At 42.8% G+C, this 14,901-nt stretch overlaps 1 protein-coding gene across 1 annotated transcript in view; it reads left to right on the top strand.

Annotated features, from left to right (window-relative positions):
- Positions 1 to 6,563, top strand: part of Tctn3 (tectonic family member 3) — a 15,137-nt gene extending 8,574 nt beyond the window's left edge. Inside the window, exons 13-14 of the mRNA XM_021152139.2 lie at positions 926 to 1,063; positions 6,130 to 6,563. Of these exons, the coding sequence (XP_021007798.1) occupies positions 926 to 1,063; positions 6,130 to 6,360 (369 nt within the window). The 3' untranslated portion in view covers positions 6,361 to 6,563. The remainder of the gene's footprint in view (positions 1 to 925; positions 1,064 to 6,129) is intronic.
- Positions 6,564 to 14,901: the final 8,338 nt, after the last annotated feature.

Below are 14,901 nucleotides of genomic sequence, written 5' to 3'. Positions count from 1 at the left end.
AAAAAAAAAAAAAAAAAAAACTGTAGCTTGGTACTAACTATCCCACCTTACTCTCTGTGTAAGCTAGCCCACCTTTAACTAGTCTCCAGCAATCACTGTAGAATTCTACTCTTCTCTGTTAAGATCAGCGTTTTTCTCTGTGCAGTGGTGGTATACACTTTTGGTCCCAGCACTCAGAAGGCAGGGACCAGGTAGTCAGGTCTCTGTGAATTTGGGGCCAGCCTCATCTACAGAGCGAGTTCCAAGACAGCCAGGGCTGCAGAGAGAAACCCTGTCTTGAAAAATCAAATAGAATGTAGGGGTTCTCCATGTCTGCCCATTTTACTGCAAATGTCAGGGTTCCATTTTCTCTTTTATGAGCGAATGAATCATATTCCATTGTATGGGTACCACATTTTCTTCAGCCTTTTATTCCATGATAGGAACCTCAGTGAGGAGCCTGTGTTGGTTGTTGGGAGTGGCAGTGCAGCTATCTCTCTGACAGGGCGGTTTCATTTTCACTGAATAGTTGTACACCCAAGAATAGAGTAGCTAGACCAGATGTTAGATACTATCTTTAGTTTTCAAAAGGCTCTTCATCCTGTTGTTCATTTTTAAATACAACTTTGTAAAGATTAAGAACATTTATATGGCCTGGTTTTGCACTTTCTCTAAGCCATATGGGCCTCTGTGTTATTACACAGTGCTTTAGTAATCGCTGCTCAAGAGATGCTGAGAAAAGATGCATCAGCAGTTAACAGCACCCATTGGTAGCTCACAACTGCCTATAACTCTACCTGCAGGGGATCTGACACTCTCTCTAGCCTCCATGGGCATCTGCACATGTTCAAATACAGACACACACACACACACATCCATAAAAATAAATCTTTTCAGAATAACAGAAACGCTGGCAACTGAGCGCATGCTTCTCTATGTTCTGCAGGCAGTGAACTGCACTTCCTGCTGTCTGATACCAGTGTCCCTGGAGATCCAGGTGTTGTGGGCACATCTAGGACTTCAGTCCAACCCACAAGCTCATGTGGCAGGAGCCCGATTCCTGTACCAATGCAAGTCTGTACAGGTAAGTCTGTTGCTCCCAGCCATTTGTTAACATTTGACCAAGCTGTTGTTAAACTTCTGAGGGCCAGTGTGTGTTACCAATCAGTGTTTCTTTAGAGGGGGTTCCCAGAATCCATTTTTAGATCTGTTTTTCCAGCATGCTTATGAAAATTAGCATTTTGTTATAGTGAATATAACCATATCCATCCTTCTCCATCTCCCCCCATTTCATATTTCTTTTAAATAACCCTACTAGTAATAACCCTATTAGTAATCTGACCACAGAAAGCATTTTTCTATGCATCTGTGTTCATTGCAACAGTCATTCAACTAATAATGCTTTGGAATCTGTTTGTTGTGATTACATTAGTGGTGCAGTTACCAATTCTTGCTTCTATGGTCTCCATTAAATAAATGCTTTCATCTGGAGTAAACATATGTCTCTGGTTTACAGCGTGCTGTAGGACACACTTAGCATCTGCCTTGGTTTGAGAGTGTGTAACCTTTGGCTTTAGAGGTTCAAAAATACAGTATTATTCTATACTGAGGTGAAATGATACATGTATGGACTGGTATGCTATTATTTTTTATGAAAATTAAAACCTTGTAATTTCTGTTTGCTGCAGTACATTTGCTTTCCAGTCAATTAACAGGGAGCTGCATTTAGGTCTGGCATAACATACTCTTACTCTCCCAAGCAGCAGGGTTGGACAACTTAACCAACCCTGTGCCTGTCAGTGGTGTTCACACTCGGTTATCAGGAAGTTTCACAGAGAGTTTCCTGTTCTTTGCCTGGATGGACCTGCTTCTGTAAGACTCATGCAGTCAGTTACAGAACCTGTACTGAATCCCCTGATAAGTTCTCCTCACTAGAGTTCTGTTGCCACAGAACTGTTTTTATGTTTGTTCTTTTCCAAAGTCTCTGCCTGTCTTGGGCATTACAGCCACCGAGTGCTTGTCTTCTTCTAGATACTTTACCCATGTCTTTTTTTCTGGTAGTCTGCTTTGCCTACAATACTATCCAGTCATTCAGTCTACCTGATGGACATGGATAATAGTTAGAGTTTCAGCTGCGTTTTGATCATGAATAGCTGAAGAACTATTAGCTAGTCCAGTGGTGAGACTGAAAAGGGATGACAGAAGAACTGAGGCATTGCACCTCTGGCTCCTGTTTTGGCTTTGGCTGGATAACAGTTATAAGCCAGAACTCTGGCCTAAATAGTAAAGCCCATCGATTTTATTGTTTACAAATTATATATCAAAGAAAGCATTAAAACCCAATAAAGAGACATTAAAAGGAAAAAATAAATAAAAGAAAAACCAGAGCAGAGGGAAATGCTCACAACATATGTACCTGATGGTGTTCTTTCATGTAGAATAAAGAACTTGTGAGTCTCAGTCATGGGATACACTCTGTGCCCCGACCACCCCAATTGGGTATGGGGGTCCCTGGGATGAGGGATCTCAAAGCTAAGTGGGTAAGGATTCGGCGGTGACAAACAGAAACAAACACAGAGGCAGTTTGAATCTGAGTGTGTTTTGCAGGGGATTTTATACATTAAAAAAACCAAACATTACATCTCTTAGCAACTATATCCCGTGAAACAATCACAAATACCAACAAAAATCATTTGGCACAGTGAAGCACAAAAATCATCCAAGCATTACACCTCTGAAACTATGTATTCAGTGAATCACAAACAGAACAGGTAACATCATTATAAATCATCAAAATATAATAATTCTAAAAGGATGTATTCAGTGGGGGCTGTTGTCCAAGGCTAGTGGCATATTTCCAGGAGCAGGTTAATAAATCTTAATGGTCAGTGCTCTTAACCACTGAACTAACTCTCCAGCCCCATGGTCAATTATTATTTAACATCTAATGCCTGATTTTTTTTAATAAATCTTCAATATGTAAATTTAAACTATTTTAACTCTTTCTAATTAAGGCTTTCTTTACTATATACCAAAACCCACCTCCGATGACACACGTGTAGCCATATGAAATTTTACTGTTGGGAAAATTTCTATCTATCATAATAGTTTTGTAAATGATTTAAAAAGTAAAACATTGGTTTCCCTGGGGATAAGGTCATGTTAGTGACCCCATCTCTAGGGATGGTTTCTTGCCCATTATTCTCGCTTAAGATCTTGGCCAAGGCCACCAGGAACATGTAAATAAGAAAAGGAATAAGAGAAAACAAAACAGATGATTGCCATGAGAACTACGGCTCAATATTTTTTCTCTAACAAGGAGTTCCACAACCGGTTCCAGGAGGCCTCCCCTTTTGATTTTGGTCAATCGCCTCAGTCTGTGGAACTTGTCACACAGATCCTACTGAAGGTGGTGTGGCTACTCTGACCAAAGGTATATCTGTTCTAGTTCATAGTAGAGAGTGTAGCTGCAAAAAACAAATCTTAGAGGAAGTGTCCCAGCTTTTTAATAATAATTTCATTTGTAAAGACTTGATAGAGAACTTGGTGGTTTAAGAATTGACTTAGATGCAGTAAGTTGCAGTAATGCATAAGATGGAAACCCAAACAAACCTGTCTTAGTCAGGGTTTTACTGCTGTGAACAGACACCATGACCAAGGCAACTCTTATAAGGACAACATTTAATTGGGGCTGGCTTACAGGTTCAGAACTTCAGTCTAATATCATCAAGGTGAGAGCACGGCAGCATCCAGGCAGGCATGGTGCAGGCAGAGCTGAGAGTTCTGCATCTTCATCTTAAGGCTGCTAGAAGACTACTGGCTTCCAGGCAGTTAGGATGAGGGTCTTAAAGCCCACGCCCACCGTGACACACCTACGCCAACAAGGCCATCCCTACTCCAACAGGGACACACCGTCTTATAGTGCCACTCCTTGGGCCAAGCATAGACAAACCATCACAAAACCCAACCAAACTCTTCATGTTGTTGGTTAGTAAATCTTACGTTAAAGAAGCGATGTTGCTGCGCTGTAGATTGAAGTAGAGCAAAGAAACTCAAACCTCAGGAAGTGCTGATGATTTCTAAAGTAAACGTCATAAAATACTATCAGGTAAACTAGGAGCAAGTGAAGCCAACCACACACAGCAGAACGGGAACCATAGAAAAAGGAAATGTGCTGCTGTGGCCGTGCCATTGTTTGCCTCAACAAAAGAGCTGAGGCGAGCAGAGGTTGAGGGGATTGTTTTAGTGACTCACGCCTCACCATGAGTTGTCCACGTTAGACTTCAGAATTCCACTCTAACACACTGAACATAAATGAAAAGCCTTGTTCTCCACGTGGTAATAAAACAGCTCTCTCAAACAGGTCAGCCATGTTCGGTGTTATTCATTGGCCTGATAGGGATGGTTCCACGCCTCTGAACTGAGCAGTCTTCTGGGCTTCCTGCAATTGTGAAGACTTGTCTTGGTTTTAATTGGAATATAATAATTGTACGTGTTTATGGGATACAGACTGGGATTTTGATATATGTAATAATCAAATGAGAATAGCTAGCATTTCCACCTTGTATATGACTTTCATTTCCTTTGTAAACCTGCCTCCACCCACATTTCTCTTAGATTATTTAGTTTTCCCATTTCAGTGAAGGGGGAGTTTCTGATCTGTCTCGTGGTTGTACTGTCTTGAAGACATCTTGAAAGTCCAGTCAAATAGCATCTCTCACGAGTGCATGTCCCATATGCAGCTAAAAGGACAGCTGTTCAGACAGCTTATTGTATGTGACTTCTTAGCCACCGAAATGCCACTGAGGATGAAAACTATATTACTATTGAGTAGACACAGGTGTCACAGTTGCTTTTTGGGGCTCATGGGTGTCTGGAAAATCAGTTTTAGATTGAAAGTCTTTCCTCTGCCCTAGAAATCAGTGAAAAGGAGCCAGACATAGAGTTTGAATGTCAACGTGGTCAGTATGTCAGCTACCCTGAGCTGATCATTCCCTGTTGTATTTATGGTTTAAAGTAGTACACTGTTCCGTGTGTGTGTGTGTGTGTGTGTGTGTGTATGTGTGTGTATGTATATGTGTGTATATATGTGTATATGTGTATATACACGCACATACACATAGTGTGTATATATAGATATTATACTATGTATATATATGTGTGTATATATGTATATATATGATTGATGTGTTTATTAAAAATGAAAGATAACACACAGCACTAACATATGTATAGGCAAAATATTCATGGATATAAAAATAAACAAATCTTTTAAAACACAAATAGACAGACAGACAGACAGACAGACAGACAAATGAACTCCAGAAGACAGTAAGTGCGTGCCTCATTGTGATACAGGGGAACAGGACAGCTTCATTCCAGGTTCTACGAGATAATTATGTACTGTCAAATTAGAATCAAGGTTTGCTTGGTCAGCACAGGGTCTGAACAAAGGAATTCATCTCAGGAACGTGAGAGCCATATCTAGAAGTCCTGTTTCTGAGATTAGATATGGGGTTAGTCTGACACGGTTGTTTCTCCTGGGAGCATCCCCTGAGTTTGACTCAAATCGGTAGATGGTTGGGGAAGTCTTTAAAATCTAAGTGTGTGGATTTTCTATCTGATGATCGAAGTAAGGTTTCTCCCCGACTCCCCACCCCAGTTCTTTTTTTTTCCAGTAAGCATCCTTTCTGCCTTCACTTATGGGCTGTTTCAGAGCTCCAGCTGATAGGCCCTCTGGGGCCAAGCTGCTAAGCATGTGAGAGCAGTGGTCTTCATGCTATCAGGCTGCTCCCTAGCTGGAGACGGTGGAAGTCTCTTTTGAGACAGGGTCTTCTATGGCCAGGCTGGCCTCAAATTTGCTATAGTCAAAGATAACCTTACACTCCTGATCTTCCTGTCTCTGCCCGCCGAGGACATGTGTGGCAGGCTCTGGGCATGAGGTTTCAGGTATGCCTGTTCAAGTTCTGGAGTCACTGGCTGTTGTTGGAAATGTGTTTGCTTGTGTCTCACACAATGAGAACTACATGCAGCCATTCAAAGAGCTGTATCTTGCTTGGGTCATGTGTTTTCAGTGCAGAGAAAATAATACAGCTGGAGACTCCATGAAACGTACCAAGAGCTCACCTCTCCTTGGCTTTCTCCCTACAGGAGCACCAGAGAGGAATAGAAGTATCTTTGACGACTCTTGTGAACTTTGTGGACATTACCCAGAAGCCAGAGCCACCTAGGGATCAACCCAGAATAGACTGGAAGCTGCCATTCGATTTCTTCTTTCCCTTCAAAGCGGCGTTCAGCAGAGGGGCCAGTGTTCAGAAAGACTCTCTCGTTCTCATCCTGTGTGTCTTACTACTTGGACTTCTCAACTCACAGACCAAGTGAAGAAAGAAAAGAATCAGGTTTCATTTTTCCCTATGGGAAACAAAGACAGCCTACTTATCTTGGCTAAATAGGTCCTCATGATTACTCAGGATTATAGGAGGGAATTTAGGGAAACAGGACCTAATGAAAAGGAATTTTTTTCTTTCCATTTTCTCACTATGTAGTCTTGGTTGGCCTAGAACTCCCAATGTAGACCAGGCTGGTCTCAGGCGCACAGAGATTTACCCCTGCCTCTGCCTCCAGAGTGCTGGATTAAAGGCACGTGCCATCACGCCCAGCCAGGAATCTTTATGAATTGAAGATGGTACACTAGAAAAGTGACTACAAGTATTCCATCTTCATAACTCTCCTCTTGGGGGCTCCTCGGACCTCCAGATACACACTGGGTTCTCTGCGTCTAAAGCTGGGCAGGCCAGGAGACCCCATCTCTTCAGGTTGTGTTTTGCCTCTCTGATAAATGTTTGCAGGATCTGTCCAGGATCTCACAGGCATATGCTCCTGCATCACCCAGAGTGAACTCAGAGAGGCTGGGCCCTGCATTAGTGCTGACAGTTCAAGCCGGAAAACTGCTGGCTCTATGTTTTGTCTGGCTCTTTTGCCAAAGGATAGCCACACCCTTTGCCCAGACCTGAGTTAGAAAAGTAGCTCTTTCTACTCATTTCCCAGAGTGAATGGAGTCCTATGGCCTTTTCTCACTAGCAAATGACCCCACCAGTCCTTTCTGTCCTCCCCTACTTTGTGGTGTGGAATAATAGAAGTGACTGAGAGCTCTCTTCTATTATGTCCAGTAGCATGGCTGAAGTTAACACCTCATGATAGAAACCCAGAGGATTTTTATGTATATGAGGTTTAAAGGGGAACTGGGACTCTCATAAACTGTATTTGAATCAGGTGACTTGACTTCTTTTCTTGGGGAATTCTCTCCTTTAGTCCAATTTTATGCCCGTGACTTCTATCTGAAGTCTGTTTCTTTAAGGATAAGGCTTTGGTAGCTCACGCAGAGGCCTAACTGCCTGACCGGTCCACAGAAGTAGCATGCACACAGACAGACTTCTTGAGCTCAGTTCCTCTTCTTGAATGGAGACAAATTAGTTGAGAATTATAGTAGAACACTTAAAGACTCATGCTGTCCTTTTAATTAAGGCAAGGTTTTGATGGAAGAAATGACTGTCTGATTATTTTAAACATTAAGCCTTGGGATGAGACAGTAAATATAAAGAGTTAAGATGCCAACGAATGACTCGTGAAGCCGTGTGAAACGTGCAGTTCTAAGGCACCACCCCCTCTGAGCCAGTCAGTCAGTCAGTGTGGCCCACATTCTTGGCGGGTGAGCTTCATTGGCACAGACATAAAAATCTGCTGGCCTAGGAAAGTGAATGGGAGGGAGAAGGACCTGAGAACCTGGGACAACCTGAGGGGAGGCGCAGGCATTTCTGTGACTAAAGTGATCACAGGAAAATTACGGAATGGACTAAGCAGCGATGGAAGTTCGCTTTGTGGGAATTTGAAAGCCAGGCAGAGAGAGAGAGAGAGAGTTGGAGGTTATTAATGCTCTGAAACCCAAATTGGTTTTTTGTTTGTTTGTTTTGTTTTGTTTTTTGAGACAGGTTTTCTTTGGATAGCCCTGGCTGTCCTGGAAGCTGATCTGTAGACCAGGCTAACCTTGAACTCATGGAGATCTGCTTGCCTCTACCTCCCGCGTACTGGGATTAAAAGCATGTGCTGCTACACTAAGCTCCCAAATTGTCTTTTAATGAAACAATCACAGTCCTGCACCAGGAGCAGAAGGAAATCCTGACGATATATTCCATCTTCAGCTGCTTATCATTTTGTTCCATTCCAGAGTCCCTAGCAAGTAGCCAGTTTCTCTGAAAAGGGCAAAGTTCTTGTGTCAGTTACTACCAAGCCAGAAGCGCTCCTGCACAGGGCAGTCAGGAGCGTGGGAAGTTGGCAGCACAGTTCTCAACAGAGTCCATTACACAGATGTTATCTAGCTGAGCATCCTTGGCTCCCAGGCCCAGTCACTCCGACCACTAGGTATTAGGAGACATAGGGCCTTCAAGTTTGGTCTTAGTGGTTAATAACCCTATGTGACAATATATCCTAAGTTGCAGGCTAGCTGACACCCAACCCACTTGGAGCCAACTACAAGTTCTTTCCAGAGTCTGTCCCTCTCTTTCTGTCCTCCTTTGTGCAGTCGCTTACTCCCACTGAGGCTGGGAAACTATTCTGTCTTTAAATTTTCTGTCTAAAATCTTGCCTTCTAAAATCTTCTTTCAGATGTATTTAGTTTGCATGTTTGAGTTATTTTGTTTTGTTTTGTTTTTGCTTACATGTACATCTCTGTACCATATGCATGCCTAAGTGTGATGGTTGTGAACCACTATTGGGAGCTGGGAATTGAACCTGGGTCCTCTATATGAAGAAGTACTTTTAACTGCACCTACAATTAGACAGTCTTTTAAAGTGCACACAATTCAGCACTGGGGAAATGGTTTTATTGGTAAAGTGTTTGCCATGCAAGTACAAGGACAGGTATCTAGAGTCCTAGGATTCAAAAAAAATTTATAGATAGATAGATATATATAATATATCTCCTGATGTACATGGCAGCTTGCCTAAAATTCCTGTGAGAGGCAGAGACAAGGATTCCCTGGAATAATCAGGCTAGCCCTACTAGTCAAAACAGAGCTCCAGTCTCTCCAATGAGAGACTCTGGCTCAGTGAATGAAGTGAGTGGTTGAGGAGACACAGGGTTAGCCTTAGGCATATACACACATTTGCCCTCTACATACACATACACTAAATACATAAACCAAAAATGGATAATGCACAAGTAAGTGTAGTAGCAGCAATTACCACTGACTCCAAAGAAGAGCTACCTGTGAGCAGCCTCTTCCCTCTCCTCCTGGTTGTCCTTGGTAATCACCAATCTCTTTGTTCCTCTGTAGATCACCTATTCCAGATGTCCATTGTGTTACCTTTTGTGTCTGGCATCTTTTCACTTTGTGTGTTTTCGGAGTTCGTCTGATTTGTAATTTGTATCAACATGTTGCTCCTTTATGGCTAAACAGTCCATTCAAGGATCTACCACGTTTGATCCATTTGTTAGACGATGACATTTAGGTGACATTTAGGTTACTCTCAACTGCAGTGTGGACATTTATTTTTCATTTTTCTTAGGTGCATACATTGAGTGAAGTTGCCAGGTCACATGATGACTCTGTTTAACACATGGACCTTCCATGACTCTTTCCTCCTTGAGACAGAACGTCACAGTGATCTAGTGCTTACTGGAAAGCTCAGTACACATTAGGCTCCATCCTGAATCTTCTCATAAACTGTATTTGAATCAGATGACTTGACTTCTTTTCTTGGGGAATTCTCTCCTTTACTCCAATTTTATGCCCGTGACTTCTGTTTGAAGTCTGATTCTTTAAGGATAAGGCTTTGGTAGCTCACACAGAGCCCTGACTGCCTGGCTGGTCCACAGAAGTAGCATGCACAGAGACAGACTTCTTGAGCTCATTTCCTCCAGTGCAGTCCTTAGTATGACTGTTACATGGGGAAGACGTTTTACAGACATTCAGTTTAAGGAACAAGCTGTACAAAGAGGGATGTGCAGTTTGGATAAAGTGAAATTGGAGTCCCTGCCAGCCTGCTGCAGGTCGGAGAAATGTGTACAAAACTCTCAAATGCATCTAGTGGGTGTGTAAATGGATAGAAGCATCAATACGGTGTGGTAGCTATTGGCTCATGTGTCTCACAGGCCTTAAAGGTTTAGAAGATAGATGTGTTTTGTGTCTTTAATCCCAGCACTCAGGAGGAAGTTGAAGCAGGAGACTGGCACCTAGGCTGCACAGTAATTTCACGGCTATTCTCAGCAACAGAGACAGAATCCATTTAAGCTGGTTATGGTGGTACATGCCTATGATCCCAGAATTCAGGATGGGGAGGCAGGAGGGTCATGAGTGCAAAGTAAGCCTGGTGCTGGGTGAGATCTTGCTCTCCCCCTCAAAAAAAAAAAAGAAAAAAAAGAGAGAGAGAGAGAGAGAAAGAAAAGGAAAGAGTTAAACTCTAACCCAATAATTCAAGTTATCAGGCAAAATTATGTTCAACAGCATTGAAAATTATGGTACATGTATAGGTTGAAAACTTGTACAACCACTAAACATTATGTACACTTGCCTTTATTGCAATAGAATTTATGTCCTATTTAAAGTTGTATGTGTGTGTGTGTGTATGTGTGTGTGTGTGTGTCTATGCATGTATGCACACATGAGCGCAGGTACCAGCAGAGATTAGAAGAGGGTGTTTGATCCCCAAGAGCTGGGTGGTTGTGAGCATATAACACGGGTTCTGGGAACTGGACATGGGTCCTCTGGTAAAGCAGCAAGTGCTTTTATGCACTGAGCCATCTCTCCAGCCCCCTCATGACCTGTTTTTAGGTGAGAAAAACAAACTACAAAATGATCACAGAGACCCTATGCTCCTATTTTTATAAAATAAAAATGTTCATATATGTATGAATGGAAAACAAAAATTAAAAGACTACATGTCAAAATGTAGGGTTTTTTTTTTTAAAGTGATACCTGGTTTTGTAATCAGAGAATACCATATTTTGAAGAAACTTGATATTCTCTAAAAACAACCTCAGTTTATTCTGCCCAGGAATATTGTGTTACATGAGTAACCTCCCTTTTCTATTGATAGGTTTGTTTGTTTGTTTGTTTGTTCAATAACCCAGACCTGTCTAGAATCATGCCTGTCACTTTGTGGGGTTGGGGGAGGTGGAACTGAGAAGCAGGGGCTCTTTTAAGACTCTTTCATAATAAATAAGCAATTAGAAAAAGAAAACCCATGTTTTAGATGGGTATGGTTATATGTGCCTATAATCCAAGAAGCAGAGAGGCAGTAGGATCTCCTATTTATCATCATCGTCGTCATTGTCATCGTCATTACTTACATCTATACTTCCTGGTGGCTCTAGTATGCTCCTTGGTTTATGAAACTATAAAGTACACAGTGTGGCTGTAGTGTTCACTGCTCACTGCTGACTCCTCACTATGCTTACCCCTTCTCTGAGCCTACCCCTTACTCACTGTGCTAAGGCCTGGGCAGAGCATCTGTTCACATATCACATAGGCCTTCTGCCCCTACCTCAGCTGACTGGTTCAAGCATGGAGTCCTAGAATCACACAAGAGTCCTGTAAACTCTTCTTTCCCAGGAGTTTGGAAGTGAGACCAAGCCTGTCCATCAGGAGTGACACTAACGATGAGACTGCTGTAGAGCTGGGAAGACCATTTTCCATCGTGTCTTAAAGTCCAAAACTTCTAATGTCATACAGTTGAAAGATTTGTTAATCCAATACTTACGTCTGAGAATGGTGGGGGAAAAATTAAGGTTGCACAACTAAACCACTATCCTTTTTAAGAGCAGAAAACTTTATACAGTGAAAATACTGCAGTGTATAACATGCAGTGGCCTGGAATCTGAGTTGGGCCATCACTCATGGTGCCGTGTGACATGATGCCATTTACAGTATTCAGCATACATGTGTGTCGGAACTAAAGTAGCTGAAGCCTCATGATGTTTGACACGCAGCGAGCACTGCCAAAAGCAACTCAGTTGTTCAATTTCAAAATAATGTTTGATTGTTTGTTGTGTAAAGAAACCTTCCACTATTTACGATTCCCAAAATCTTCACAACGCTCAGCACTATGGGAAGACTATTTCCAGAAAAGTGCAAAGGGCAGAATGGGAGATGTGTAAGGAAGAGACTCAGGAGAAGAGGATAGCATTGGTTCCTAATGTTCCAGGTTCTTGTTCTTGTCTCTTGAGAGACCCGAATTTCCCTATTGCCCTTGAAGACTCAATCATACACAACACACACACACACACACACACGCCAGCCCCACCCCACCCCAGTAAAACGCTTTGTTGGGTTGTATATCTGCTCTTTACATTTTACAACTTGAAGCTATTTTAAAGTCGGTGTGGTGGCCAATGCTCCTAATCCCAGCCTGAGTTCAAGACCCGCATGAGCTTCAGAATCAACCAGACCTTTTCTCACCTCTAACCTCCTGAAAAAGAAAAGAAAGACATTAAGTCTTGCACCTGAAGATACATTTCTGTGTGGCAGTGGCAGCAACATATATCTGAATCGAAGCATTTTGGAAGCATCGTCAACTTGGTCTGCACACAAGTTACAGGGCCAGTAGGATGGCTGAGTAGGTAAAGGTACTTAATGCCAAGTCTGATGACCCTAGTTCAATTCCAAGAATCCACATGGTAGAGGCAAAGCATCAGCTTTCATAAATTCGGGCTTACACGAGTGCTACGGCACGCCCCGCTCCTCCCAAGTCACTCAGCCAATCAGTCAAGGACAGCAGGTTCCAAGGAAGCTAGGGCTACAGTGAAAGACCATATTCTAAATGTCCTACTTCCTGCGTGACTTCCTGGTGGTGTTGAACCTTATTCCCATGTTCTAGGACAAGTTAAAATCCACCCCCCACCCCCAGTCAACAAAAAGAACATTTGTTGTGTATTCGAGAAAGACACCCTAGCTAAATTCCTTGCTTTTCATAGAAAGAAAGAAAAGCAGGTTATGTGCCTAGAATTGGATTTTCCCTTCTCCTCACTCATCTAACGCACTCCTTTCTCTCCACTGGCAAAGTAGAATATTAGTGGCAGACCAAATAAGTAAACTATAACTGAAAGAATAAAAAAAAAACAGTAGAATGTTAAGGAGTTTCGTGCTCGATTCTTTGAGACACTGTTAGATAGTATGTTGTTGCAGAGCCCAGGCTGACCTGGAACTCACTATGTATGAAGCCCAGGCTGGCTAGGGTCTAATCCTCTGACCTCTGCCTATGAAATGCTGGAGTTGAAGGAATGACCTTCAAGGAAGACCAGTTTAACACAGATGTTAACAACTCATTTTCTTTTATTTATTTTTTTTCAGCACCGATGATCAATTCTAATTCACTTTTTGAGAAATCTGTTTTTTTTAAACTAAAGAAATCATAATTGTTCACTCCTCAAATACTTACAAAGTATCTCATATTCTAGGAATATGCTTTCTTGCTCTCCAGAGGTTTGCTCCCTAGGAGGGAAGACAGACAAGTAATTACAATAAGGTGATCTGTGGGTGAACTGAAGAATCAGAATCGCCTTCTAACTTAGCTCCAGTCCCTTAGTCTAGTTACACCCCTGACACACACCCACACACACACACCTTTTTTTTTAGAAGCCCGGGTACCAGATCTAATCAGCGCCTGCTGTTTTGTTTCTCTTTAATGCCCCACCTCCCCACCCTCAACGCGCTCAAAATTTAACGCGTCCTGGCGCCAACACCCTTCCCAAAGCGCAGCTTTTCTCATCTTCTTCCTAGATCTCATATACCCAAGCACCATTTCATTTCAAAGAACTCCTCTTCCTGGTACTCACCCTTAGCAAGAAGTGCTGCTGTGAGCGCGCCTTCCTTTTTGCTCCCACGCCCCCTGTCGGCGCCTTTCGTCTGCTTTATTTTTCACAGGGCGCTTTGCAATAGGCTCACCCACTTCCCAGTTTCTACACCTCTGTGCTGATTTCCGACACAAAAACCTGATCATATCATTCCAGGGCTTTAGAAGTTTGGATTCACTGACTTGGTGACCCATAAGATTCAAAATCTTTAGCATAGCATAGAACACCCTTTGTATGGTGAGCTCCCAGCCAGATGTTCTCTTCTGCAAACCCATCATCCATGAGCGTGGATCTCTCCTAAGCTCCCCCCCCCCCCCCCCCCCCCCCCCGCCCCTGCCCCTCCCCCCATACTCCTGCTTCATGGACTAAGAAGAAGTGGTAAGTTCCCTTTAGTGAATTAGAAAATGAATGGATAGGCTCAGCAGCATTGTCAGGACTACAAAAGCACAAAGAACCAATTTTCAGCCACAGTTGACCTTCTCTAGACAATGGCCTCCCTGCAACGAACGGTGCTATGGGAGAAAAACGTTGCCAGCCCGGAAGGAGATGATCTGTGTCCGTTATGCATTCAACTTTGGGATAATCAGTGGTAATTAATAATCAGAGATTAAACACACCGTCTTAAAAATGCAGTATTCTTGCCACCACCTTTGCTGAAAACACTTGGGCTGTTATTTTCAGTTAACTGGGTGCTAACTTGTTTTATCATGGTGCCAATTTTTTTCAATAGCCAGTCTTTGTTTTTGTTTTGGTTTTTGTTTTGAGGGAGACGGTCTTAGTTGATTTAATCTATTTCTAATGTGAGTGCGACATATAGACGATCAACTGTCAAACACGCTTTATGAATCTATCAGCAACTAGAAGCCTGTCTTCCTTACCTTTCTGGGAAGCTGTCTGGGGAGGTTCCTTTCTGGGTGCTCGAAGCCCCGCCCCTATACTCTGCGGGCGCGGAGCCTGGGGATGGGAGGGGGCCGCCACGTGGAGCGTGGGCGCGATTCTCAGAAGCGCCTGCGCCGTTGCCGTGGCGTAGCGCGGGTCAGACCGGTCTCCCAACGTCAGCGGCGCTACGGGGC

Source organism: Mus caroli, chromosome 19 (assembly GCF_900094665.2).
Source record: "Mus caroli chromosome 19, CAROLI_EIJ_v1.1, whole genome shotgun sequence".
Taxonomy (NCBI): domain Eukaryota; kingdom Metazoa; phylum Chordata; class Mammalia; order Rodentia; family Muridae; genus Mus; species Mus caroli.
The sequence above is the reverse complement of the archived record's forward strand: the minus strand, read 5'-3'. Positions and strand labels throughout refer to the sequence as shown.